At 42.7% G+C, this 25323-nt stretch overlaps 1 protein-coding gene across 1 annotated transcript in view; it reads left to right on the top strand.

Annotated features, from left to right (window-relative positions):
- The first annotated feature begins 15832 nt into the window (after positions 1 to 15832).
- LOC146563201 (uncharacterized) overlaps positions 15833 to 25323 on the top strand; it is a 50851-nt gene continuing 41360 nt past the window's right edge. Inside the window, exons 1-3 of the mRNA XM_085295826.1 lie at positions 15833 to 16013; positions 20956 to 21028; positions 24999 to 25055. Of these exons, the coding sequence (XP_085151952.1) occupies positions 21010 to 21028; positions 24999 to 25055 (76 nt within the window). The 5' untranslated portion in view covers positions 15833 to 16013; positions 20956 to 21009. The remainder of the gene's footprint in view (positions 16014 to 20955; positions 21029 to 24998; positions 25056 to 25323) is intronic.

The following is a 25323-nucleotide window of genomic DNA, read 5'->3' as shown; positions in this document are numbered from 1 at the left end:
TCCCAAATATTTATACATTATGTATAATATGAAAGATAATAAAGGGTAGAAAAAAGACCAAATGACTGTTTGTTTTTTTTAATTAATATGTTCAAATATAGAAAATAACAGCTTTTTGTATCAGCTAGATGTTGATACACTGTCACAAAGGGCATGAACAACCTCAGTAACATGACAACTGAAGCACCACAGAGTGAATCTCATGGCCATGAATGTTCACAGTCACCATTATAACAATATCTGTTCTTTGGCCACAGTAAACCAGTATTTCATCCACCTATACAAACATTTACATCACCAAACACAATAAACTAAAGACTCACAGCAAGTGACTAGCAAATAACCATTGATATAAATCCCATTACTGAAACATGAGAAGATTTCTTTAAGTATGAAAATCACCCAAAATATCACATCTGGTGAATGAACATGAGTGTTCCCTGGATCCAAGCAAAAACCAGTCCAGCAGTTAAAAGTAAGGAATGTTGGATTAATGTGAGTAGAAATTCACATTAGAAATAAAAAAATAGTGATTGATAAAAGATGTTTTTGTATGTTTTAAGTTAACAACGATGCATAACAAAAATAAAGGTTCACTGTGTGGATGATGTGCTGCATGAGTTGCTCATCAGGAAAACATGAGAAACACATTAAGTACACAGGTATGTCTTTCAGTTCGTTCTGCTGCACACTTTTATTTTCACTTTTACACCGACTGTGAGGATGGGCTGGGCCACGGGTATATATAGCGCTTCACTCTGAGGACTCACAGCACTTCTCTCTGCAGCAGGCACGTGCAGAGGGGGGGACTAGAGGGGCTTGAGCACCCGCCCCTTTCCTGATGGGTGCCCAAAGTGCCCTTTTGTTGAGGCAACTTTTTAAAAAAAATTTTTTTTTATTTTTTTAATGTGTGTGTGCGTGCGGAGTCCTGTCTGTGCCCCTCAACAATAATATTTAACTATTAATCACAGTTTTGCTAAATAAAAGGATCTGGCTTGCATCAGTCACATGATCACTATTAACCAATGATCGCCCTTGACGGCAGAACGCGCTGGTTACGAGCCGGGAACGAGCTCACAAAGAGCACGCCCATTTTTAGCGGTCCGGAGCTGTAGGAGAAACACAAGTTAACTCAGAGACACAGACTGATGCGACACAACCAGTAAGTAGGTGTACAGCGTACACTGTAGTGTGTAGCACCCAGGACATATTTAAACTATGATTATTTTATATTATTCTGAAAGCTTCAACCCTTCAATCCTCTAGTGCAGGGGTGTCAAACTCAAATACACAGTGGGCCAAAATTCAAAACTGGAACAAAGTCGCGGGCTAACATTAATATTTATTGAAAAAAAATCTTCCTCCAGATTTAAGAATGAATCTTTTCTTATGGACTCAAACAAGTTTTGCTGAAAAACTGAATATGGAACAAGCAAAGCTTAATACTAAACAATATATATATTAGCTGTATAATACCAGTTGGCCAGCTCCAATAATAATTTGGTATGGCTTTGCGGGCCAAATTAAATTAGGCTGCAGGCCAAATTTGGCCCGCGGGCCAGAGTTTGACACCTATGCTCTAGTGCATGGGGTCAAACTCCAGTCCTCGATGGGCGGTGTCCTAAACTTTTCCATGTGTCCCTGCTGCAGCACACCTGAATAACATCAGTAGGTCATTAGCAAGACTCTATAGAACTTGACTGCATGCTGAGGTGGCAGTTCAACCATTTGATTCATGTTACAGCAGCTCGTGAGTGAATGAACATGGTGCAATAAAAGTACTTTTGGAAGTACTTTTTTCCAAACACTCACATTTATTTAAATTTACTTGAGTAGGGTTAGGCGTTCCCACCTCAGCATGCAGACAAGTTCTACAGAGTCTTGCTAATGACCTACTAATGAATCAGTTTGATATGATCAATAATTTCACTGTTCCAAAGTCTAAAGTATTTATAAAGATGTATTGTGATCAGGACCAAGTGGTACAAATTACATGTAACCACAGTTTCTCTACTTGAAGCTGCTGACTTTGATGGGCCCACAGAATATGTTGAAATCTTTGTGGTAAAATGGAAAAAAAAACTTCCCCTTCTTCTAGGGGCCTCTACCACAGCACCTTGGATTTACAGTTTTTTCTGATTGCTTAAGCCCTTTTTTTGCAACTATTGGCTAATTTTGCAAAACTCTTCACACAAATAAGAAAACCTGTCACCCAATCATCAAAACATTGTAGTTCTCTTGCAAAAGCAAACACAGCTATATTAACTCTCCACACCTTCGTAAAAATGGTGTTTCCGTATCAAACAGTACACACAAGCCATCATCTACTAAGCACACAATGCGCCAACTGCACACTGATGGTATGAATACAAAACACATCTGGCGTTTGCTTTCCCTGTGCACAAGGTAGGCCATGTCAGTTTGAGCTCATACTCCTGTCATAGATCCATAAGCATAGAGGGATCCAAACTTCAAGTACAGGGCCCTGTTTCAGGAAGCCGGTTTAGAAAACTCAGAGTGAAAAACGACACTCACGGTTGAGTAACCCCGAACTGTCCAACTCGGAATATTCGGTTTCAGAAAGGCTGATAACAATTAGTTCAGTCAACGCGGAGTTGCTTTAACCCCAAGTGAAGCGCGCGGACGAGGATACATAAAGCCCTGATAAGCGGAGCACAGATTAAGCGAGTCACCATGGAGACGGAGGGAAAGAAGGCGCGGTCAATGTATTTCACAGCGCTTGAGGCTGAAATTCTGATGGCAGCATATGCCGATAACATGCAAATTCCGCGGAAAAAAGTAACACAGCCTCAGCTGCAAAAGAAAGGGAGCATGTGTAACAGAGTTAATAATACATATGAAAAACATGCATTTACCTGTTCTTAATTATCATTTTAAGTGTGAATTTTATCATTTTTTTTTAAATTGTATTTTATTTTGAAAACCCAGAAACCAGATCTCACCCTAACGTTTAGAAGCTGCTAAGGCTTCCGCTCCTCACAGCGCGCGCTTGCACTGTGAGGGTAAGTCCGGTAATGAAAGGCTCTGGCATTTTTATGGTTTCTGGTGTGAATGTTGTTACATAAGTTATATATGTCGATGTATATAGGTTCATATTGATATTAGAAAGTTTCTGTGTAACTGAAACAAAGGCGGGTTGCTGTTAAATAGTGTTTCTGCCGTATTTATGCTCTTTGGCAGTTAGTCTTTGTCAGCCCCCTAGTGGTTGCTGCGCATAGCAGGAAATGTGTTTGGATTTACCGTTTTTCTGTGCTTTTTGTGATGTTGCTTTACATTGTAGGAGCTACAATTGCCGGTACCACCAGAAGACACCTGTTGAATGTGTTTTATGTCTTCTGCAGGTATGTGAGCTTGTTAACAGCCATTTTGTCTGTAAAGCACAAGCAAGTGAAGATGTAATGCGCTATTGTTAATTTGTCCACTAGAGGGAAATGTTTAGTCGGTGGTATTTATGTTTATCCTGTTATTTTGTTTTATACGATTGTGGAATGTATTTTATTAGTCATAAGATTTCTTTTGTATACAAGCTCAGTATGACAGACTGTAAAATGGGAGAAATTATTATTTTTCACCTTTTCTTTATTAAAAAGTTAATTGTAAGTCTGTTAAGACAGCGCGCGCTTGCACTGTGAGGGAGCTACAATTGCCGGTACCACCAGAAGACACCTGTTGAATGTGTTTTATGTCTTCTGCAGAAGTAAACTGTGAAAAGCCAACCCTTCTGAGCGTCTGTGATTCTTGAAGAGCTGGAAGTGTTACACATGCATGGCAAAACATAGCCGACAGAGTCAATGCGTGAGTGTTAATTTAAACATTGATCGAGGGATTTCCACCCATTTAACACGTTATTTTATCATATGTTATTTTATTTGTTATTTTATACATTTTATTTTGTGACGTGATGTGAGCGCAGGTGCAACCCAACAGGCCCCAAACGTGCCTGGCAGCAAGTAAAAATGAAATATAAAAATATAGTCCAAACAGGTAAGGTGTAATTGTATTATGAGCCATAGTGCTTGGTCTGTTTGTCCCATGTAAATCAATTGCAGTTAGAGGCTACATTAATTTTCTTTCTGTAAGCACTTATTGAAATTATCTGAGCACATTACAAGTACATATTTGCTTACTCTGTATGCTCAAATGTGGCCCGTTATAGCCAACAGAAAAAAAGCGGAGGCCCGAAAAACAGGTGGGGGTCCTCCACCACCACCGCTCACAGAGGCTGAGCAGTTGGCCCTCAGCCAAAACAGTGGGCGCCCTGTGGCCGAAGGCATCTCTGCGGGGACATCCTCTGAGGCAATAACCCCGCAAGACACAAGTGCCTACATAGGGGGTAAATTCAAAATAATACATGATGTGCATACACCCTTTCTTCACAGTCACCTTTGCAGTGCTGCTCATTCATTTGATAAACTCTTTACCATAATGGATTATTTTGTAGTGAAGTTATTTTCCTACTGATTTTGCCTTCCCTCAGTCTTGGTTGTCTTTGAGAGCATAATGATAATGAAGTGTAAGGTGATTGGTATGTTTGTTAATTGCCATTTGGTCCCTTGTAAGTTATAAGTGACCTGTATAAACCTCATATTCTATCAGTTGATGGTGATGGTGTACTGCATCTGGTGCAGCCTCCTGTTGAGCCAGACCAACATGCAGTTGTGAGTAATACTCCACAGATTATATGAGTTTACAGTAGAACAGCAATGTTGTTTATTTCTTTACTACAGGAAAATAATGAAGAAACATTGACAGCTGTTACAGAGGAGGAAGCAACAGAGACACTTTATGAGGTTTACATCTTTTAATACTTTGTGTACAGGAAACACAGGCGACCAATAAAGCCAGTTGAACAAAAAATCTGTTTATTCTTCTTTCAACATGTTGAGGTGATGGGTCAAAAGAAATGATTGTGACATATGGTGTCTCTGACTGCGCTTCCATCTTGTATGTCCGTGGGAGGGTCAGGATGTTCATGGTTTGGATCACTGCTGATGTTTGGTTCAGAAGGACAGTGTTCTCCTCTAATTGTGGCAATGTTGTGAAGAATCACACATGCCACAATAATGTCACATGCCCTTTCTGGGGTGACCCTGAGTCTTTGCAGGCACTGGAACCGGGCCTTAAGCATTCCGATAGTCATTTCAATTCTGGCTCTTGTCCTGCAATTAGCCAGATTATATCGCTGCTGTGGGCCCGGTTCAGGGTCAGGGTAAGGGGTAAGCAAATAGGGTAAACATGGATACCCCCTATCACCAAGCAAGTAGCCAGTGAACTCTCCTAAGACAGAAGGATACACTTCAGTTCAAATGTCCCTGAAGCAATTGGTCTTTATATATTTTAAAGTATTCTCAACTCACCATGTCCAAATTTTGTGCTCAGTGTACATTCACGGAATATTTGTGAGTCATGAACAGAGCCTGGCCACTTGGCTTCCACATTTGTGATAATGTTGGCAGCATCACATATGATCTTCACAGTGCAGAGAACACAAATTAGCATCCATTACTATAATGAAATAATTTGTTAGTTTGACATGCTACAGGGAACTATGTACCTGTACATTAATGCTGTGGAAAGACTTCCTGTTCACATAGTCTCCTTCATTTACTAAAGGAGCAATGATTGGAATGTGAGTGCCATCTATACAGCCAATCACGCCTGGGAACCCTGAAAATAAATGTGCAATTTAAGTAGTAGTCCAAGTATCACCACATCATATATTAAGTTTTGTTCATCCTGATACCTGCAATTTTGTGGCATCCCTCTTTGATAAATCTTGTGGGTCTATGACCGGGGAACACCACAAACGAGTGCAGGAGACGTTTCAGTGCAACTGTAACATTCCTGACTGCCCGACAGACGGTAGCCTTGGAAACGTGCTCAGCGTCACCAATATTATACAGAAAGCTCCCGTTTGCAAAAAACCGAAGTGCAATACAAATAATATGTACAGAACTGAGAGCATGTCCGCGATGTGTCACATGCGTAATATATGGCCTGAGGATGTTATCCAAATAAATTATAGATTGTGCTGAGAAACGGTAACGTTCGCACAGGAAATCATCAGGAAATGATAAAATGTCCAGACGCGCTCTGATCACTCTCTCCCGGCGGAGAGCTCTGCGGAGAATTTGGGCTTCAACATCTACTGGCTCTTCAAGGAAGTGGCACGCCATGTCCGACACTTCCTACTGTCAGGTTTCCGACAAAGGGGCGGAGACAGTCAGGGTTAGTTGTAGTAAACCTGCTAGGGGGCAGGTTAGCTTCACGGCGTGTGTCGTCATAGTGACTCACTCAGGCTGCAGCTGAACTCGCTTTGTGAAACCGAAAACCCAGAGTTTTCGTTAACTCAGGGTATACTTACTCAGTTTTTCCACTAAACCGGCTTCCTGAAATAGGGCCCTGGTGTTTATTCAAACACATCAAAACAAACAGAAGTGTTTATTTCCAAGTATAGGATTATTTGCAACCGCCATAATGACTATATGGGTTACGTGGTCTGCAGTGAACATGCTTCCTCTCCCTCCTCCTCGTCTTCCTCTTGCTCCTCCTTGTCCTTGTCGTCCTCTTCATCCTACTTCTTCACCTCCACGTCCTCTTCCTCGGCCTCCTCTACTTCTCACTCTTTCTGCTCCCTCCATTGTACTCCGCACACACAGCTTACCTGTATTATAGTGCTTAGGCTGACTGCAAAGTGAACTAATTATCTAAAACAGTTTTCACATGTGAAAGTGTGCCAGACAGTTGGCAAATTAGTGTTAATGATAGCCATACATGTGTATACTTTTGCTAGGAGTGTGTTGGAAATTTGGAAATTGAGTGTTGTGCAGTGAATTGTGCCTACAGTTTTGCAGAGTGTGTGTTACGAAATTGCAAACTGAGTGCAAAGCAGTTTTTGTGCTTTTAGTTTTGCAAACTCAGTGAGTGGTTTTGCTATAAGTCTGAATAGTTTTAGAGATTGTGCTACAGGAATCACAGTTAGGGTTTAAGCATTCAGAAAAAACTGTAATAGCGGACTGCAAGGCCTAAAAGCGAAGACAGCCAGCTTCAACACCACGTAAGCCAAAAGGGATAGGGCTGATTAAAATCGCTTCCCCTATTAACAGACCCCTTAGCACTGAGACTCCTGGTGAATGTTTTAAACCCTTCATTTTCAAAGGAGCGGTGTCACTCTCAAGTGAGCCTGAAGATGGGCGTACTGTGACCATTTTACGTGGCACAGGTGGCTCATAGTCCCCCATACTGGCCAGTGCACTTGCCTTTGATGAAAAGACTGCCAGCGGCACTGATGTTATTGTTAGAGGCGTTGGAATGACTTATGTGCCCGCCCCCCTCCATCGAGTCTGGGTGCAGAGTGACCTAGTAAGTGGTATTTTTCCTGTAGCTGTGTGTCCTTGCTTCCCAATTGAAGGCGTGGATTTCATAATGGGCAATGACATTGCAGGCGGGAAGGTTTATCCTACCCCAGAGGTCACAAAGACTCCTGACCCAAGTCCTTTATCAGATGTTTTAAGCCGGCAGCACCCGGATGTATTTCCTGTAGGTGTTCTTACCTGGTCACACGCCCATCGGTAGGGAGAAGTGGTTGACATGTCAGAGTCAGTGGTCGGCTCTATTTTGGAAAAGGATGTGATGCCCTCTGAGGAGGAGGTGGGTCCTGATGCCAAGGAAGTGGCTCAAGAAGTAGCCTGCTCCTGAACCCGCAGCCCCCCCTCTCCTCCCACGGGAGGCCCTTATTATAGCTCAGAAAGAGGACCCGTCGTTAGCCAAATGTTTTGCCGCCGTAGATGAGAGTGATGGTCCGACAGGAGACAGGAAGCAGACATTTTCAAATTCAAATTCAAATTTTATTTGTCACACACACACAACCATACACAGTATGACATGGGGGTGAAATGCTTGTAGCTGTACAATGCCCGACCATTAAATGACAGAAGAAAAGTTTTACAATATTTACAATTTACAGTTTACTACAGAATTTACAAATTAACTTAGGAATTTACAGTAAAGAATGTGCAAATAGCAGAAGAGATTATAAAGATTATAAATTATAGGATTATAGGAAATGTGTGGTGGTGCGTGTGGTGACGTGTGTGAGAGTCCAGTCCTACACCTGGTTCAGGGCCCGAATAGCCTGTGGGAAGAAGCTCCTCCTCATTCTCTCTGTTTTGGCCTTAAGGGAGCGGAAGCGCTTCTCAGACCTCAACAGTGAGAAGAGTCCATTGTTGGGATGGGAGAGGTCCATCATAGTCTTCCTAGCTTTGGACTTACACTGCTTGGTGTAGATGGACAGCAGGTCAAGGAGCTGTGATTGAATGATGCGTTCGGCTGAGCGCACCACTCTTTGCAGATCTTTGCAGATTTTCTGTTTGTGATGGATTGTTAATGCGCAGGTGGACCTCAAAGCCAGGGGAGGACTGGAGTGTAGTCCAACAGATAGTAGTCCCGGCTAGTTTGTGTCAGCACGTGCTACAATTAGCCCATGACCATTCATGGTCAGGACATTTCAAATCAAATCAAATCAAATCACTTTTATTGTCACATCACATGTGCAGGCACACTGGCACAGCACATGCGAGTGAAATTCTTGTGTGCGAGCCCCACAAGCAACAGAGGTGTGCAAAACACAACAGCAAAATACAAGAATGGCCAACCTGAAACTAATAAATATATGTACAATATATAATAGTGTATGCATTTCTGGATGTGTATACTAAATGTTTTTCTACGTGTGTGTGTGTGTGTGTGTGTGTGTGTGTGTGTGTGTGTGTGTGTGTGTGTGTGTGTATACACATTTTTACAAATTAAATAGTAAAAAATAATAAAATAAAATATATAAAACAACATATATATAACATTTGGGGATAACTAAAACATATGACCGTGTTCTGCAGCACTTCTTCTGGCCGGCAATGAAGGCAGATGTTGCAAGGTATTGTAATACTTGTCACACGTGTCAACTGGTGGGCAAACCAAACCAAACTGTGCCCCCCGCCCCACTATGTCCAATACCTGCTGTTGGTGAGCCATTTGAGCATGTTTTGGTCGATTGTGTTGGTCCGTTGCCAAGAACACGGGCAGGTAATCAGTTTTTATTGACCATAATGTGCTTGTCCACGCAGTTCCCCGAAGCAATTCCTCTGCGGAGGATCACCACTGCAAACATTACTAAGGCGCTAATCTAATTTTTTACCACCTTTGGTCTCCCAAAAACAGTGCAACCAGACCAGGGAACTAACTTCTTATCCCGAGCATTTAAACAGACTTTAATCTCCCTTGGCATTTCTCATTCTGTGTCCAGTGCTTATCACCCAGAGTCGCAGGGTGCACTTGAGCGTTGGCACCACACACTTAAGGCCATGCTGAAAAAGTACTGCCATGACACAGGCAGAAGCTGGGATGGTGGTGTCCCCTTTGTACTGTTGGCGATACGCAATGTTAAGCAGGAGTCCTTAGGGTTCAGCCCAGCTACCCTTGTGTTTGGCCGCGAGGTGCGGGGCCCACTAAAGATGTTGAAAGAGAGGTTCCTTAGTGAGGGTGTTCCAAAAACTAACGTGGCAGATTTTGTGAAGACGTGTAGGGATCGCTGGCAACGTGCTACCTCATTAGCAAAAGAGGCCCTGTGTACTTCCCAGGCAAGCATGAAGAAGTGGAACAACAGAAAGACTGTGAAAAGACATTTTCAGGATGGAGATAAAGTTTTAGTGTTGCTACTGGTGCCTGGTTCTGCTCTTTCGGCCCGTTTTGCGGGACCGTATGTTATAGTGAGGAAGGTGTCTGAGACAGATTATGTCCTCAGTACTCCAGAACGCAGGAGGAAAACACGCCTGTGCCACATGTTAAAACCCTACCATGATAGGGAAACCCATGAGACTGTTGCCAGCGCAGCAACCTCCAGCTCTGTCTCTGCCACCGTGCTGAGCGTAGAGGCCAGTGCTGACGACGATCTGCATATGCTTTCTGAGGGACAACAGTGTGGGCGGTTGGCGAATTCAGCTTACTTAGCCGAGGTAACGGCCCACTTTTCTCATCTGTCCCCTTCACAATGCAAAGATGTGCTTAGCCTACTGCACTCTTACCCTTCTCTCTTTGGTGATGTGCCCTCACATACTAGTGTTTGTGAACATGATATCAATGTTGGTGACGCAACCCCAATCAAACAGCACGCGTACCGCTGCCCCATGGGAAAGCGCAAGGTGATGAAGAAGGAAGTCAGTTATTTAGTAGAGAATGGTTTGGCACAACCGAGCCACAGCCCTTGGAGCTCCCCATGTTTGCTTACGCCCAAGTCTGATGGCACCCCACGTTTCTGCACGACTACCGGAAGGTAAATGCAGTGACTGTCTCTGATTCTTTTCCACTTCCTCGTATGGAGGATTGCATTAATAATATAGGTCCTGCCACATTCATTTCCAAACTGGACCTTCTTAAAGGGTATTGGCAGGAGCCTTTGACCCCCAGAGTCTCCGACATTTCTGCATTTGTCACACCCGACCATTTCATGCAATACACCGTGATGGCGTTTGGCATGAAAAACGCTCCGGCCACATTTCAGCGTTTAATGCAGCTGGTGTTGGGGGATGTGCCTCAGTGTAATGTGTACTTGGATGATGTAGCGATATACACAGACACGTGGGAAGAGCGTTCCAGCGGTTGGCCAAAGCCTCGTTAACTCTAAATCTCGCTAAGTGCGAGTTTGCCAAAGCAGCAGTCACCTACCTGGGAAAGCAGGTGGGTTTCGGGCAGGTTCGCCCGGTAGAGGCAAAAGTCGAGGCTGTCCTCAGCTACCCGGCCCCAGCCACTAGGCGGGAGTTAAAGTGGTTCCTGGGCATGACTGGATACTATCGCTGTTTTTGCAAGAACTTTGCGGTAGTTGTGGCCCCTTTGACAAAGCTATGTAGCCCCAAAATCCCTTTTGAGTGGTCAGGGGAATGCCAGCATGCATTTGAGTCTGCAAAATCCCTCCTTTGCAGCGCCCCAGTGCTGGCTGCCCCCAACTTCTCTCAGCTTTTCAAACTGGAAGTCGACGCCAGTGCCACCGGAACTGCTGTTGCAGGACGACGCAGAGGGTATGTGTCACCCAGTCTTGCAGCACTTCACTGTGTATGTGGGCTCTAGCTCCTTTCCAGTAACGGTGTATACAGATACATATGTATACAATCCCCTTACTTTCCTCCAACGCATGTACAACCACAACCAGCGACTAATGCGCTTGGCATTGCTGGTGCAGGATTATGATCTGGTTATCCAACACAAGAAAGGGACTGAAAATCTGGTGGCTGATGCCCTCTCGCGCAGCACATAATGATGCGTTTGTTCTGTCTTTTGTATAGTGTGAATGTAAGGGGGGGGGATGTTACATCCTGTGAGGCTGTGGGCGTGGTGTTGTCCTCTCCCTCTCCTCCTCCTTCTTTATTGCCCCTCCCCTGTCTCTCTCTGCCCCTGCCTTCTCCTTTTAGGACACACCTGTTGCTCATCTGCCCTCGTTTACCACCAATTACCCTCAGAGGTGATATAAGCTTGAGAAGAGCAGTGTGGATGTGGGAGAGGCTTCTGGTGGATTTCCTCTGTGATGGTCAGTGTGTGAGTCTGGTCTAAGTGTGGAAAAGGCCTGCTGTGTGTGACTAGCCCCACCGTGCGTGGCTCTTTGTGAGTAGTTCTTAACTGAGCGGTAGTGATGGGTAGTGATGGGCAGATGAAGCCCCATGAAGCACTGAAGCTTTTCATCCAATTGGTTCACCCCAACGCGAAGCTTCATGAAGCTTCATTTGCTCTAGCAGGACACCTACTGGACGTAAAAATAATAGCTGGCATGAATTTGAAGAGTGTGGCATTTTGCACACAGCCTGTAAATGTCAACAACAAAAGGAGTGTGTAAAACATGTATATTGTAGTGATGGCAGTATACTGTGTATATTTATAGTGGCAGTATGGGAAATGATTATTTGGAAATGCTTGAAATGGAAATGATCATTTACTGTGAGGTGAGGTGTGGTTGGGGTGTGGACAGTAGTTGTGCTTTTGTAACGTTGAGGTATGGACAGCTACACACTGAGGCCTGCCTGTTCACATTTTATTCTGTAAAAACTAAATTTTCACCGCTTTTATGACCTTTTTAGTGGGGAGAACATAGCTAGGATTTAATGATTTAACAAATCTTTTGAATCCTTTGTCCTCCACAATGCTAAATGGCTGGGAGTCCTCAATCACCATGCTAACCAGGTCTTCATCTATTTGAGATTATCTTTATTGTCTTTCCTCAGGAGAACAAAGCACAAATATAAATATCACACACGTAACTTATAACAGTTGTATAATATTGTTATATCATTTAGTAACATTACTGCATCCTATATTATCATTGCATTTGATGGCTCACCTGGTCTTGCTCCACGATCGGTGTTCCCCTTATTCTCATGCAAAGCTCTGTAGTGCCTAAGCATGGATGAGGTGTTGCTGTTATATCCCAGCTCCCTGGCACATAGCAAACACTTCACCTTGTACAAAAGTACAGACAGCTCAACATAAATTGTATTGCACCATCAGTATCATGAAAATACATCTTCTGTAGAAATACCTTGTTGGGAGGAATAAGATCAAAATGTTCCCACACAGGGGAGGACATCCTCCTCTTCTTAGCTGGCTCCATTCTCTCCTGACTTTCCTCACTCTCATAAACCTCCATACGGTCTCCAAACTCTCACTAACCGCAACTCTCCATCAAACACCCACATTTTTGAATGAAGTCTGAGGGGTTTATATCGCTGTCATATCTCGCGGCAAAGTTCGAACCACTTCATGAACCAGTCACGTGGTACAGCCGGGCAGCGAGGCTTCGGACGTCATCATTTTCAGCTCCTCCCATAAATGAAGCAAGCCTCGATACGCGCTTCGCGGAAACGCCCCCTCCATTACTCGACACACGCTCCGAAGCCTCGATACAGAACGTCCCATCACTAGTGATGGGCAGATGAAGCTTCATGAAGCACTGAAGCTTTTCATCCAATTGGTTCACCCCAGCGCAAAGCTTCATGAAGCTTCATTTGCTCTAGCAGGACACCTACTGGACGTAAAAATATTAGCTGGCATGAATTTGAAGAGTGTGGCCTTTTGCACACAGCCTGTAAATGTCAACAACAAAAGGAGTGTGTAAAACATCTATATTGTAGTGATGCAGTATACTGTGTATATTTATAGTGGCAGTATGGAAAATGATCATTTGGAAATGCTTAAAATGGAAATGATCATTTACTGTGAGGTGAGGTGTGGTTGGGGTGTGGACAGTAGTTGTGCTTTTGTAACGTTGAGGTATGGACAGCTACACACTCAGTCCTGCCTGTTCACATTTTATTCTGTAAAAACTAAATTTTCACTGCTTTTATAACCTTTAGTGGGGAGAACATAGCTAGGATTTAATGATTTAACAAATCTTTTGAATCCTTTGTCCTCCACAATGCTAAATGGCTGGGAGTCCTCAAACACCATGCTAACCAGGTCTTCATCTATTTGAGATTGTTCTCCTGAGGAAAGACAATAAAGACAAAGCACAAATATAAATATCACACACGTAACTTATTACAGCTGTATAATATTGTTATATCATTTAGTAACATTACTGCATGCTGTATTATCATGGCATTTGATGGCTCACCTGGTCTTGCTGCACAATCGGTGTTCCCCTTATTCTCATGCAAAGCTCTGTAGTGCCTAAGAATGGATGAGGTGTTGTTGTTACAGTGGAGCAAAAAAGTATTTAGTCAGCCACCGATTGTGCAAGTTCCCCCACTTAAAATGATGACAGAGGTCAGTAATTTGCACCAGAGGTACACTTCAACTGTGAGAGACAGAATGTGAAAAAAAATCCATGAATTCACATGGTAGGATTTGTAAAGAATTTATTCGTAAATCAGGGTGGAAAATAAGTATTTGGTCACCTCAAACAAGGAAAATCTCTGGCTCTCACAGACCTGTAACGTCTTCTGTAAGAAGCTTTTCTGTCCCCCACTCGTTACCTGTATGAATGGCACCTGTTTGAACTCATCATCTGTATAAAAGACACCTGTCCACAGCCTCAAACAGTCAGACTCCAAACTCCGCCATGGCCAAGACCAAAGAGCTTTGGAAGGACACCAGGAAAAGTATTGTAGACCTGCACCAGACTGGGAAGAGTGAATCTACAATAGGCAAGCAGCTTGGTGTGAAAAAATCAACTGTGGGAGCAATCATCAGAAAATGGAAGACATACAAGACCACTGATAATCTCCCTCGATCTGGGGCTCCACGCAAGATCTCATCCCGTGGGGTCAAAATGATCATGAGAACGGTGAGCAAAGATCCCAGAACCACACGGGGGGACCTGGTGAATGACCTGCAGAGAGCTGGGACCAAAGTAACAAAGGTCACCATCAGTAACACACTACAACGGCAGGGAATCAAATCCCGCAGTGCCAGACGTGTTCCGCTGCTGAAGCCAGTGCATGTCCAGGCCCGTCTGAAGTTTGCCAGAGAGCACATGGATGATACAGCAGAGGATTGGGAGAATGTCATGTGGTCAGATGAAACCAAAGTAGAACTTTTTGGTATAAACTCAACTCGTCGTGTTTGGAGGAAGAAGAATACTGAGTTGCATCCCAAGAACACCATACCTACTGTGAAGCATGGGGGTGGAAACATCATGCTATGGGGCTGTTTTCCTGCCAAGGGGACAGGACGACTGATCCGTGTTAAGGACAGAATGAATGGGGCCATGTATCGTGAGATTTTGAGCCAAAACCTCCTTCCATCAGTGAGAACTTTGAAGATGAAACGAGGCTGGGTCTTCCAACATGACAATGATCCAAAACACACCGCCCGGGCAACAAAGGAGTGGCTCCGTAAGAAGCATTTTAAGGTCGTGGAGTGGCCTAGCCAGTCTCCAGACCTCAACCCCATAGAAAATCTGTGGCGGGAGTTGAAAGTCCGTGTTGCCCAGTGACAGCCCCGAAACATCACTGCTCTAGAGGAGATCTGCATGGAGGAATGGGCCAAAATACCAGCTACTGTGTGTGCAAACCTCGTGAAGATTTTCAGAAAATGTTTGACTTCTGTTATTGCCACCAAAGGGTTTTTAACAAAGTATTGAGATGAACATTTGTTATTGACCAAAATTTCTAACATAATTTGCAAAGAAATTGTTTAAAAATCAAACAATGTGATTTTCTGGATTTTGTTTTTAGGTATACCTATGGGTAAAATTACAGGCCTCCTTCATCTTGTTAGTGGGAGAACTTGCAAAATTGGTGGCTGAATAAATACTTTTTGGCCCACTGTAAGCATGTGAGCGTTTGAGTTTTTGGGGGCAAAAAAGTGTGAAACTTAAATTACACTTGTTTGTAAATTAACCACTCCATGTTGTGTAGCTTTCTGGATTTTATGTTTATTGGACTACATGTTTATTTATTATACAGGTCATGCAGTATATAACATCAAAATTCACATCTTTAATGTAACTGAAATGTTTAATTATGTGGGCTACGGAAAATGAAGTTACAGAATATATAGAACGTGTATACTTATTGCATTTGAATCATTTTAACCATATGTAACACCTGCATATGTGTTTTTCTTTATTTTTTAGAAAAGGCTTTCATTTTGACAGCCCACTTGATTTCCATCCCACCCTAAGAAAATTTCTCTAGATCCGCACCTGGATCCAGGATAGTTCTCCTTACATACGGAGCACCAGCTGGGCTCCCCTCATTCTTGGAGATGAATGAGGAATAATCTGGCTATGGCATTTAGCCACAGGGGGCGCTAGTTGACTCGACTCAATTTCAATGCACACAAAGTAAATTGCATACTGTAGTTGTGGGGCGAAAAAGCTGAAATCGGAGTAATAAAAAGCGAGGAACGATAACGAAGACGAGATTCTCCAGATCGCCGACTTGTCCTGTAAACAGCATCGGTGTGGTGACGTAAATTTGTTTTGCCATTTTCGCGGTCGTCTCGTGCAGGTAAACTTTTAGACAGTTTTTAAGATTTTATTGGTCAAGAGTAACAAGAATGACGGGTTTAAATCAACCTCACAAATGTCACAGTTGAAATGTTCAGTGTTTATTTGCTGCTTTACCAGTTACGGTAAAAAAACAGAAAAGCATGATTGCAGCGCAAGCTCGTACTTGTCAAACGTTAAGCTTGTTGAATACTTTCACTTTTCTTGCGGAGAAGGTTAGTGGCGAACACTCAAGGTGAGTAACTCAACATAACATTAAAATATAAAAACAAAGGGAGAAACATGCTGATAAACCGATCATTGAACCACACAAGCTTCTTTATTGACCTCACTAACTGAAAATCCATCACTGATTGTACAGCTCGAGTCTGCTCAGATTAAATCGAAAGTTTCTTATTTGTCACAGTAACGACTCTGACTGAGCTGAAACTCACTTCTGCTCTGCACAAACTGTCATATCACGTAACAACTGACGCGACTTCAGATACATGGGTGAAATTAAAAAGTATTTTTACTTCAAAAAGTGTTTAAAAGGAAACAAGGACATCACTTCTCAAACAGACGCGATGTCTGCGGTTTAATGTGTGATCTAATGTTCATTTCGTGTTTAAATTGAGTAAATTTAAGGTGACACTGTGACACTGACAGCATTTTGAAGGATCAGATCTGAAATTGTAAAGTTTGAGTAAAAAGATTGATTTCCGCCATTTCAGATTCGGGTTTGGTACATTCAGGAAGAAGAGCTTACGTAACACGAAGCTGCTGGTAAATTTACCCTTTCAACAAGAGATACTCAGTAAAGATCTACCTAGCTGCGTATAGCTATAGAATTCAGAAATTATTTATTAGGTCTTTTGTTTCAGAGATTTATTTAGGCCTATTCATTTGTATGCAAAAACGTCTGTTCCTGTTTGTAGTCGGTGACCACACCCGATTTGGCGTTAGCAGAGTGCAGAGAGGACATTTCAAAAGTAAGGGGGGGTGGGGGTGGAGCAGCAGGCAGTTGTAACACTCAGTTACTCAAAGCAAACAGAAGGTAGATAACTATACTTACTCTGTCCATGTTAATTAAGACGCTCTTTCTGAAAAAGTAGAGTGACTTCATTTGTACAGAAATTCCGACGAAAACTGACAAAACTTTATTTGAGAGAATGTTTGTGGAACTACAGTCCTTTCCTTCTGCTGCGCCAATTTGAGAAAAACGTCATTTAAAGCATACTCAGTTTTATTTGTAAGATATTTGTTAAAAATTAATATAAATAAATTAACTATGGTTACAGCTAGAAGACAAGATTGTAGCATACTTGAGATGTTTTACAGCAAGGAGACCAGTTATAACAGAATTGTTTGTTTAAGGTAATGACATGGTAGAAAATTGGGATATTTTACCAGAATTAAATGTAAAATCTAATGTAAATACATCTTATATAAAATAGTGCTTTATATGTTTTAAAGTAATATTATCCAATATTGATTAAAGGAATGTCAGTTTGCATGGATTTATAATGAATTATATTATACAGATAACTTCTAGCACTGTCACAAATGTATATAAATATGGTCTTGGCATAATTTTACTGCATTATTCTGTACAGATCTGTTATATCTGTTAGCTGTATATATGTTAACGCTGCTCAACATTGATTGTTTATATTAAGATAAATTAGGTTAGAAACTGTTTTTGAATAATATAGTTAAAGTGCATATAGAATCTATTTACAGCTCTTCACTTACAGCAGATCATCTCTATCTCATCCCGCTGCCAGAATCCTCCTTCTGTCACACCAACCCTTTGTCCTCCTTCACTCACTGCTCCTTTGTAGTCTTCCTCTTCTTTTCTTGCCTGGCAGCTCCATCTTCAGTGTGCTTTGTCCAGTATATCCACTATGCCTGCTTTGCATGTCAAAACTATCTCAACTTTGTGCAATAATATAACTTACAAAATCCTTAAAGCTATGTACTTTGAAATTGGTTTATTTATATATATATATATATATATATATCACACACACCCAGCATGCCCCTGCGGGCGGTTTATCCTTCAAGCTCGGGTCCTCTACCAGAGGCCTGGGAGCTTGAGGGTCCTGCGCAGTATCTTAGCTGTTCCCAGGACTGCGCTCTTCTGGACAGAGATCTCCGATGTTGTTCCCGGGATCTGCTGGAGCCACTCGCCTAGCTTGGGAGTCACCGCACCTAGTGCTCCGATTACCACGGGGACCACCATTACCTTCACCCTCCACATCCTCTCGAGCTCTTCTCTGAGCCCTTGGTATTTCTCCAGCTTCTCGTGTTCCTTCTTCCTGATATTGCTGTCATTCGGAACCGCTACATCGATCACTACGGCCGTCTTCTTCTGTTTGTCTACCACCACTATGTCCGGTTGGTTAGCCACCACCATTTTGTCCGTCTGTATCTGGAAGTCCCACAGGATCTTAGCTCGGTCATTCTCCACCACCCTTGGGGGCATCTCCCATTTTGACCTCGGGACTTCTAGGTTATACTTGGCACAGATGTTCCTGTACACTATGCCGGCCACCTGGTTATGGCGTTCCATGTATGCCTTGCCTGCTAGCATCTTGCACCCTGCTGTTATGTGCTGGATTGTCTCTGGGGCATCTTTACACAGCCTGCACCTGGGGTCTTGCCTGGTGTGATAGACCCCAGCCTCTATGGCTCTTGTACTCAGAGCTTGTTCTTGTGCTGCCATGATTAGTGCTTTGCCATAATGGTCCATTTGATTCACCTTTTATTGTTTATTTTATTTTCACTTGCTGAATACGGGACAGACTCGACTGGGGGAAAGAAGGGGAGAAAGAAAGAGGGAAAGATGACATCCTTGTCAGATGCCCGAACCACCTCAGCTGGCTCCTTTCGATGTGGAGCAGCAGCTGCTCTACTCTGAGCCCCTCCCGGATGGCCGAACTTCTCACCCTGTCTCTAAGGGAGAGACCAGCCACCCTTCGGAGGAAGCTCATTTCCGCCGCTTGTATCCGCGATCTCGTTCTTTCGGTCACTACCCACAGCTCGTGGCCATAGGTGGGGGTAGGGACGTAGATCGACCGGTAAATAGAGAGCTTCGCTTTTACGCTCAGCTCCCTCTTCACCACGACGGACCGGTGCAGCGTCCACATTACTGCAGCTGCAGCCCCAATCAGTCTGTCGATCTCCGGCTCCCTTCTCCCATCACTCGCAAACAAGACCCCGAGATACTTGACCTCCTCCACGTGGGGCAGGAACTCATCCCCGACCCAACAAAGTTCTTATATTTTACTTTTTTTTTTTTACTCATGTTTTTAATCACAACCTGACTATTGTACTGCCCTTTAGGTTTGTATAAATCAGGTCCTCCTTTCACGTCTTCGTTGTTGTTGTTTTTATTATCATTAATCTTCTGGTTTTACCAACATTGCTGTGAACTGTGTTTAAGTCACTGGTACCGAAAAATTATAGTAAAGAGCCCCACCTAGTGGTGAATTCTGAAAACTGACTGCCTGTGCCACAGTGAGGCCAGGGTCATGAAAGTAAAATGTTCATGATTTTTGATCAATGGTCATGAGAATTTGCATAATTAAGATTAAGGAACTGACCTCCCAGCCCATTGTTCCTTCAGTGGGCTGGTTTCAGTCATTATGCAAATGTCTTGTTTATAAGATTGAAACCTGCAGTCAGCTTAGACTGAAGACGTCACCTGGATGAGCGACGAAACGTTTCTCCCACTGAAAATGTCCAGATGAACAGAATCAACTTTTGGAGATGTTCATGATGTATACTAAATGCCATAAAAACATAAAGAAGACGACATTTTGAAAGCGTTGTAGAACAAACAATGAAAGACAGCAGCCTGTTTTATTTCTGTCTCTGGTTTTATGAGATCATAGAAGATATTTTTGTTTTTATGTTTCTGTTACGGCCTGAGCTGTATGGAGCAGACTGGACCCAAAACCTCATTTCTGCTGCTTGTGTCCGCGATCTTTCTTTGATTTTTAACCACAGCTCATGACCACAGGTGAGGGTAGGGACGTAGATCAGCCGGTAAACCGAGAGCTTTGCTGTCTTTTTACCACAATGGAGCAGTGCAGTATCTGCATCACTGTAGCTGTAGCACCAATCCGTGTATCGATCTCCCGCTCCCTCCTCCCATCACTTGTGAACTAGACCCTGAAATACTTAAACTCCTCCACCTCCTCCTCACCCGATGAAGCCAACAGAAACACATCATCTGACTAGAGACGAGATTCTGAAACCACCAAATTGGAGGCCTTCGAGGCTACGCTTAGAAATTCTGTTCATAGGAACTATACAGAGAATCTGTGACAAATTCCAGCCCTGCAGAGTCCGACATCCATTGCGAACAAGTTCGAATTATTGCTGGCTTTGCGGACCAAGCGCTTGCAACTGTACTATAAGGATTGATTGGGCCGTAAGCAGTGGGCCAGACACCCCAAACTCCCGGAGCACACTGCACAGGACACTCTGTACTTGTTTTCAGAAAAAAAAAACCTACTCGAGTAGAGTACAAATACCTGAAAATTCTACTGAAGCACAGCAACAAAGCATTTGGTGCTTCCCACGTTTGATTATAGCAGCTAAACTCTGGAACAGCCTTCCTCAGATTGGCTGAATCTTTGTTTGTTAAAAAAAAAAAACTATAGAAAAGTAATTTTTAAAAATTAGCTTTCTCGTAATCTCTCTCCTATTCTTTTTGGCTGTAAATTTTCATCTAATGAGTGCATGTTAGAATGAATGTAAGACTGTTTGTATGTGTCTGTGTGCTGGAAATATTTTAGTTGCAGTAATCCAAGCTGAAGCTTTGCAACTGTGTTTAAATAATCTGTCAACCGGTAACTCACTTTTGTGTTGTTTTGCTTTGACAAAAAATTTTAATTTCTATAAACCTGACTGATGATGTTTTTCTCTCACCTAAATCTGCATTCTTCATCTAGGTGTTAGAGGCAGCTGTTCTTCAGTTGAATTACTCTGATGTGACAGTTGATATTATGGAAGCTGCAACACCTGGTGAGTTAAAGGAGGCCGTAATCATCTAGATCTTTTTTTTGGTTTTTGGTTTTTTTTGCTCATTCTGGTGGTGAATAGATTAGAATAGCCTTTTATTGTCATCGCAAATTGCAAATTGTGCTCCACACAAACTGTGTATGGAATTAAAAATTTAAATAGGACAGCAAGAGGAAATAACAGATGATATACAAACTACAGAAATATGTACAAAACAGGAGGAAGACACACATAGCGGACAGGTTGCTTGTAAAGTCCTTTGCAATGTAATGCACTGCATTCATAAATAAAATCACACTTGCAATACTTACTAGCCTGCAAATGCAATCATAAACAAAGACTTTTTTAAAGTGTCATTTCTGTTTTTGTTCATTTCAGCTTTTTGAAGCGGAATCGTAATCTGTGTTCCCTGTTGTGTCAAACACATTTGTTTATGTTGGGTTTTTTGTTTTTTATTTTTCACATTGAGTATTTATTATTATTATTATTATTATTATTATTATTATTATTATTATTAATGATAATAAAAATAATAATGATAAAAATAATAATTATGATGATAATAATAATAATAATAATAATGGATTGCATTTATAAAGCGCTTTTCGAGACCCTCAAAGCGATTTACAATACCACTATTCATTCACTCTCACATTCACACACTGGTGGCGGCAGCTACAGTTGTAGCCACAGCTGCCCTGGGGCAGACTGACAGAAGCGAGGCTGCCATATCGCGTCATCGGCCCCTGTGACCAACACCAGTAGGTGGTAGGTGAAGTGTCTTGTAGGTGGTAGGGTGAAGTGTCTTGCCCAAGGACACAATGACCAGGACAGAGAGAGCAGGGGGATCGAACCGGCGACCTTCTGGTTGCAGATGAGCTTCCCAATCCCCTGTGTAGCAAAGTGAGAGTTGACCAACAGAGATAAGAAAGGAGATGGAAACGCGATTTAAAATAGAGGATGAGCACAATTGGTCTCCAACTGTTGCATCTGTAATAAAATAAAGTAAGAAAGAGAAAAGACAAACATAAATTTTTGCTGTGCGTATGCGTGTCATGAAACATACTTGATATGGACTGAAAAGCCGCAACAACACCCCTGGGAGCCAGTAGAAAACATAGGAAGGCCCAGGACGGAGGCGGTCGCACTTTTCTTCCTCTCCCTTATCTTTCCTGCTTATCGAAGTATAAGAAGCGGCTACAGCTGTTCAAAATCCCACAAGGCTGACATGATAGACGATGGGCAGGGCTGTGAGTACTCATACTGTGTTTTGAAAGCAATATGGATCTTGGAGAAGAGCAACGGGAATTGAGAGAATTGGAATAACAAAAATCTTCATGATTTGAATGTATTTATTTAAAAGGGACAGTGCAGTTTAACATAGTTCAAGTACAAAACATGAAACTGATGTAAGGCACATGAGTTTATAGCTATTGCTAATTTTGCAACAGGATTGTTGTCAGAACTCTTTGTTCCTCCTTCAAGACCATCCGCGTTGATCGAAGATTGTTGACTTTTGCTTAACCGGGTGACGGGACACTTTCTCTCGGTTGACACGAAACACACACACGCACACATACGCATGTACACTCACACAGACCTGCACTAACCCCTCCAAACGCCTTCGAAGGTTAGGTCTTCTGTGTTGTGAGATGTGATGATTCATGTGCTGAGGTGGTTTTTTTCTGTTCTCAGACTGATCTCCCTGTTGGAGCTCAGTCTGGGGGGAGTTCTTTTTTTCTCCTTATCTTTCCTCATGTTGTGCATTTTCCATGTTATACCTCTCTGACCTGTCTTCCCCATGTGATTTTTGTGTAATGTATGTATGGTCGGAAGGGTCAGATGGCGTTGGCACGGCTGGCAGACTTAACCCAATTTCCCTCGGGATGAGTAAAGTATTATCAACCAATCACACCTCAGCTGTTAGCCCCCCAAAGAGTACTAAAGACCTGCAGAAGGAGCTGAAATTATCAGAACTGGTTATAACAGGAAAATGTGCGTTTTAAAGGAACAAGAGAATAACTCTTTTGGTCTGTGTGACTGCTCTGCCACTCTTGCAGTCATCTGTTATTGCACATGATTTGGATGTTTGTGTTTACTTGCATGTCTACAGGGCCCTATTTCAGGAAGCCGGTTTAGTGCAAACTCTGAGTAAGTATACCCTGAGTTAACGAAAACTCTGGGTTTTCGGTTTCACAAAGCGAGTTTAGATTAATTCTGAGTGAGTCACTATGACGACACACTCCGTGAAGCTAACCTGCCCCCTAGCAGGTTTACTTCAACTAACCCTGACTTTCTCCGCCTCTTTGTCAGAAACCTGACCGTAGGAAGTGTCGGACATGGCGTGTCCCTTCCTTGAAGAGCCAGTAGATGTTGAAGCCCAAATTCTCCGCAGAGCTCTCCGCCGGGAGAGAGTGATCAGAGCGCGTTTTATCATTTCCTGATGATTTCCTGTGTGAACGTTACCGTTTCTCAGCACAATCTATAATTTATTTGAATAACATCCTCAGGCCATATATTACGCATGTGACACATCGCGGACATCCTCTCAGTTCTGTACATATTATTTGTATTGCACTTCGGTTTTTTGCAAACGGGAGCTTTCTGTATAATATTGGTGACGCTGAGCACGTTTCCAAGGCTACCGTCTGTCGGGCAGTCAGGTTGTTACAGTTGCACTGAAACGTCTCCTGTACTCGTCTGTGGTGTTCCCCGGTCATAGACCCACAAGATTCATCAAAGAGGGATGCCACAAAATTGCAGGTATCAGGATGACCAAAACTTAATTCATGATGTGGTGATACTTGGACTACTACTTAAATTTTACATTTATTTTCACGGTTCCCAGGCGTGATTGGCTGTACAGATGGCACTCACATTCCAATCATTGCTCCTTCAGTAAATGAAGGAGACTATGTGAACAGGAAGTCTTTCCACAGCATTAATGTACAGGTACATAGTTCCCTGTAGCATTTCAAACTAACAAATTATTTCATTATAGTAATGGATGCTAATTTGTGTTCTCTGCACTGTGAAGATCATATGTGATGCTGCCAACATTATCACAAATGTGGAAGCCAACTGCTCAGCCTCTGTGAGTGGTGGTGGTAGAGGGCCCCCACCTGTTTTTCGGGCCTCCGCTTTTTTTTCTGTTGGCTATAACGGGTCACATTTGAGCATACAGAGTAAGCAAATATGTACTTGTAATGTGCTCAGATAATTTCAATAAGTGCTTACAGAGGGGAAATTAATGTAGCCTCTAACTGCAATTGATTTACATGGGACAAACAGACCAAGCACTATGGCTCATAATACAATTACACCTTACCTGTTTGGACTATATTTTTATATTTCATTTTTACTTGCTGCCAGGAACATTTGGGGCCTGTTGGGTTGCACCTGCGCTCACATCACATCACAAAATAAAAAATAAAATATAATAAATAACGTGTTAAATGGGTGGAAATCCCTAGATCAATGTTTAAATTAACACTCACGCATTGACTCTGTCGGCTATGTTTTGCCATGCATGCTCCCTTTCTTTGGCAGCTGAGGCTGTGTTACTTTTTTTTTCTGCAAAATTTGCATGTTATCGGCATATGCTGCCATCAGAATTTCGGCCTCAAGCGCTGTAAAATACATTGACCGCGCCTTCTTTCCCTCCGTCTCCATGGTGACTCGCTTAATCTGTGCTCCACTAATCAGGGCTTTATGTATCCTCGTGCGCGCGCTTAACTTGGGGTTAAAGCAACTCCGCGTTGATTGAACTAATTGTTATCAGCCTTTCTGAAACCGAATATTCCGAGTTGGACGGTTCGGGGTTACTCAACCCTGAGTATCGTTTTTCACTCTGAGTTTTCTAAACCGGCTTCCTGAAATAGGGCCCTGTTCTCCTGAAAAAGACATGTTAATCTCAATAAGGCTGGAAAAATACAGGATAATGTGACTAAAATGGTGTCTGTATTTTTTTCAGGCACAGATGTGCAGCCACTGACGCGCAGTTGGAGCTATGAATTCCTGCCACCACACAGTAAGAATGTTGAACATACTGTAGTTATGCAGCAAGAGAACTTTGTTATGTATTTTATTTTTATATTTTCGGTTTACTCAGCCTCACCTCTGGTACCGGGGCCCACGTCTCAATATAAGTACATGTAGACATTGAAGTTCTCGGGAGGGGCCGTGCTGACACAGCTGCTGTCTGGCAGAGAGTCGTTGGTACTATGCCCCTCCCAAGTTTTAAATGCACTTTAGAACAGCACGCAGCAACACCACATATGAGCGAGCAGAGTTAGGTA

The sequence above is a fragment of the Mchenga conophoros genome, linkage group LG12, assembly GCF_057382185.1.
Source record: "Mchenga conophoros isolate Kocher_MC1m ecotype Shallow Benthic linkage group LG12, M_conophoros_male_GT1.1, whole genome shotgun sequence".
In the NCBI taxonomy this organism is placed as follows: domain Eukaryota; kingdom Metazoa; phylum Chordata; class Actinopteri; order Cichliformes; family Cichlidae; genus Mchenga; species Mchenga conophoros.
Note: the sequence above shows the minus strand (reverse complement) of the source record. Positions and strands in the feature narration are given on the sequence as shown.